We start from the raw sequence: 4,676 nt of genomic DNA on the forward strand, positions 1-4,676 counted from the left end.
GGTCTTGACTCAGTGGTCTTCTTTCACACGTTCAGTTGTCTGCACATTCTCATCAGGACCTTGACAAAATTTTTCATGCCACGTGGTCCAAACAATTCAACTCCGTCAAACAAAAATAACGGCCAGGTAAGGAAATCAATGATTTTAAACTTTTGTCGTCAATAATATCAAAATATCCGTTAAGTCAAAAACAAATTATTACAGAAAATAGTTTTGAAATTGTACGAATATAAATAATATACAGTAAATACTTTTATATTATTTTCTACCACTATAATTTAATTCTTAAATTATGAACTTCAAATTTAGTAATCGTAGTAAAAAAAATAAGGGTTAATGTTACGTATGGTTCCAAAATGGCCGCGCTTCTGACTGTTCCAAGGTCTATATAAGAAGGTCAGGACACGCGTGATCTACTTCTTGAGCTGCCANTTTTCGATCAATCTCAGTACTTATTTCTTTCTGTAATCGTTTTATATCTTCCACTTTGTTCTTAATTATACAGTGACTCAGTTTCCTTTGTAGTACCTTTAATTTATCAAACCTATCTCTTTTCTTCTTTTTCCAGGTTTTAACTACTTCATCGTTTATCCTGCTTTTAACAATAAGCCATTTATCAAAAGTAATTTCTTCTTCCATCGTATCTATTAATTTACCAATGTTTAACTGAAAGGACTCGTCCTGTAGAATATCTTTAGTTAGCCGAACAGTACGTTTTCTATCAATATGCTTTCCTAACTCCAACTCCATTTCTATCATTTTGTGATCCGACAATTTAACACCTTTATTTCGTAATTCGTAAGTAACAATATTTTTAATCAACCCAACACTTTTTGTCATATAAATGCGATCTAATCTTTCCAGAACACCTCCGCCTTCCCAAGTAAATCCAGAATCAATTAAATAAACACTTCGATAACCATCAATTAAATTAAAATCACTAATCATTTTAACTAAAATTTTACGGGAACCATCATAATGTAGAGGTCTGTTCTTATCAAGAACTGTTAAGACGTTATTAAAGTCTCCCATCAAAATGACCTCCCTACTTACTGCTAAAAAATTTGCCAAAAGTTTAAGATTTTCCTTCCGTTTTGCCAAATGAGGCGAAGCATAGAAACTAATAACACGCAACAATCTGTTTCCTATAGCTATATCCACTGCTATTATTCGTCCTTCAGAGTCTGATCGAAAGTCCTGTATCTTAATCCATTTCTTGATCATAACAATGACACCAGTACTATGCATACTCGAGAAGGAAACATATATATTATATTTTACAAATATTCTCCTGAGATCACGTAAATCGTCAAAATTTCTAATATTTGTATCTCGTATTGCCAAAATGTCTATATTCTGAGTTGACACCATGTTCAATATAGTAATTCGCTTATCTATTCCTCTGAATCCCGTAATATTTATTGATCTAACGTTTAATATCTGCTTAGCCATCATTATTCTTTTTTTGTGTTCTACTCTTTTTTCTCATTACCACTGTTGTCCCTGCCACATTTTTCAAATATGGAGTCGGATTAGAGCACTCCAAAACAGTTTCCTCCAGAAGATTCTGTCCTTCTATCTCAGTTACTATCTTTTTAACACTACCATCCTCTATTCCACCTATTTTCCGTTTACCACTACTTTTTTCTTTTTTTCCTTTCCTCTGCTGTATATCTATCTCCATTTCCTGCTGTTTATTATCATCTTCCAACAGCTCTACATTACTTTGTCTTTCCTCATTATTCACCTCAACAACACTTTGCGTTTCCTCGTCAGTCACTTCTACACCACTTTGCCTTTCACCTTCACTATCCTTATTATTTCTTACAAATTTCTCATACTTTTTCTCCAAACTTCTAGCCCGTTTACGTTCTAAACTATGCTTTCTAGGGCCTTTCTTTATAATCTCTGCATAAGACACAATAGGACATTTCTCGTCATTTTTATGCATTTGATGACAATTATAACAAACTGGACAATTAGAGATTAAGTGATTAACACTATGACACCTAAAACACGCTTTTACACTGCAATTACGAATCTCATGGTCAGGGTTCCCACATCTTCTACATTCCTTCTTTAAACCAACATAAAACAATGGAACAAATTGTCCCAGAATTTCAATATAATTAGGAATTTTCTGTCTTGTTAGCATAANATTTCTCATACTTTTTCTCCAAACTTCTAGCCCGTTTACGTTCTAAACTATGCTTTCTAGGGCCTTTCTTTATAATCTCTGCATAAGACACAATAGGACATTTCTCGTCATTTTTATGCATTTGATGACAATTATAACAAACTGGACAATTAGAGATTAAGTGATTAACACTATGACACCTAAAACACGCTTTTACACTGCAATTACGAATCTCATGGTCAGGGTTCCCACATCTTCTACATTCCTTCTTTAAACCAACATAAAACAATGGAACAAATTGTCCCAGAATTTCAACATAATTAGGAATTTTCTGTCTTGTTAGCATAACCACCCGAAAACTACCAGTCTTAACCCTTGTATTATGATAGTAATTTGCCAGTATGTTAATCACTTTACCATATTGTTTCATTACAGAGCTTATTAATTCTTCATCTGCCTCAAATGGAACATAGCGCATTGTAACAGTTATTAAATTAGACTCACGACTAAGAATATCAAATTGCTCACCTCCAATGTTAATCACCTGACCCACCAACCTTTCTTTGTCTTGAACAGATGACAAACCAACTTCTACCACAAATCTGGGATGATAACATACTTGTTGAACACATTCTTTTCCTCCAAGCTTTTCCTGAATAGCTTTAATAAGTATTTCCACTGGAACACGTTGTTTCATCACTATTCTCACTGAACGAACCGCTTCATACTTCCTTATTCTTTCATAATCCACCTCAGCTCCTGTCGTCTCTACTTCCTCATAATCAGATGAATCCAAGTCAGCCGTAATTGACTGTCCATGGTCTTCAATGGCAGTCTCATCACAAGGGCTATAGATTTTTCTACTAGCACCTAGAGACTCCACTAGAGTCGGAGAACTGCTCGCCGATGGACCTGGCACGTCCATCGTGCGGCATAAACCAGTCAGCAATTAGTAGTAAAATATAATTCAAAAAACACTCACCAAAAGTACAGTAACATTGTAAAATCCAAAAAGTACAATAAAACTCCAATTAATTGTAGATAAAACNTTGGAGAACTGCTCGCCGATGGACCTGGCACGTCCATCGTGCGGCATAAACCAGTCAGCAATTAGTAGTAAAATATAATTCAAAAAACACTCACCAAAAGTACAGTAACATTATAAAATCCAAAAAGTACAATAAAACTCCAATTAATTGTAGATAAAACGTCCAACACACTCGGGCAATATCAGGTAAATCCGGCTATGCTATAATAAAAATAAAACAAAAATTAACAAACACTAATTTTTAAAGAATTATCATATCTTCAAGGACACATTTATTAAAGTTTGATTCTCATTACAAAAACCAAGCAGAGGCCCTCGGTGCCCGCCTTATGGCCTCCGCACAGCACTACCCTTTTCCTTTTCCCCCCTTTACACAAACAATAGGTAATACATCACTTTGTTAAACCGACAATAACAATGTTAGTAAAGTACAAAAGATGAGAACCGACAATACTTTTTCGTTACATAAAAGCATAAATTTGATCAACGACAAAAATACATCATAAAATACAATTTTCATATAAACCAAACTACATAATAAGAATTATAATACACAAACAAACAAAATAGTAGTCCCTTAAATTTACATTTCAAAAACAGCTTCTATATAATATGAAGCATCACCAGAACATTATAAGACAAATAAATAAAAACTAAATTCGAAAAACAGCAAAATTATAAAACATGTCATCATGAAGAAAAATCACACAGAAAAATAAATATAAAAGCTCCAAACAGAAGTATTAACATAGAATCATAAAAACTATTCACGAACTCCAATCATCATTAAACAATATGTTCCCATGTTCTTCTCTCCGAATAACATCAATAACTCCTCTATAACTCTTAGTAAATTCATCGTGAGACATATTCTCCATGTCACTTCTGATCTTAACAATCGCTTCCTGCTTTATTTTACAAACAGTTAAAGACGCGCTCCACAATTTTTGCTCAAACGTTAACACACAGCGCGCCTTCCACAATACCTTTTTAACTAGACCAATAAACCAATTAATCATGTATCTATTTTGGTTTCTACATATATATTTGATATGATATTTAACATTATCCCAAGTTATTTTTGTTTTCCAAACTTTCTGAATCCAATATCTGACCTTCTTAGCAATTTCACATTCATAAAACACATGTATTATATTTTCTTCCCTTTTACATCGTGAGCACCGGGAATCCACAAGCCTCATATACGTATTAAGATAGTGTTTCGTCATTACTACATTCTGAACTATCCGCCAAGAAACTTCCTGCCACTCGGCCGGGAGTGAGCTTATATTTTTCCAAATTTCATCCCATGGGTAGGTATTATCTAACATATTTGCACTAATATATTGCTTATGTATATCACGATAAACATGACCGGGTTTAATTTTTCTATTGTCATTAATAAACTGCGGATTTTTGTCAACAACAATACGGAAATAATCTCTCCATTTCCGATGCCTTTTATTTCCATTTACTAGAAAAGGTTTGCTC

General features: G+C 33.7%; 1 protein-coding gene across 2 annotated transcripts; it reads right to left on the reverse strand.

The window, feature by feature from the left end:
• Positions 1–442: 442 nt before the first annotated feature.
• Positions 443–3,169, reverse strand: LOC111627385. Of its 2 annotated transcripts, XM_023370950.1 has the most exons (3): positions 2,666–3,169; positions 2,466–2,590; positions 443–2,137 (listed from the first exon to the last, which is right to left on the reverse strand). In XM_023370950.1, the coding sequence occupies exons 1-3, from the start codon at positions 3,060–3,062 to the stop codon at positions 1,445–1,447; spliced, it is 1,215 nt and encodes a 404-aa protein (XP_023226718.1). In that variant the 5' UTR covers positions 3,063–3,169; the 3' UTR covers positions 443–1,444. The 2 variants fall into 2 exon arrangements, with proteins under 2 accessions (XP_023226718.1, XP_023226717.1); XM_023370949.1 differs by having other exon boundaries at positions 2,466–3,169.
• Positions 3,170–4,676: the final 1,507 nt, after the last annotated feature.

Source organism: Centruroides sculpturatus, unplaced genomic scaffold, assembly GCF_000671375.1.
Source record: "Centruroides sculpturatus isolate CEXI.00-Female unplaced genomic scaffold, Cexi_2.0 scaffold378, whole genome shotgun sequence".
In the NCBI taxonomy this organism is placed as follows: Eukaryota; Metazoa; Arthropoda; class Arachnida; order Scorpiones; family Buthidae; genus Centruroides; species Centruroides sculpturatus.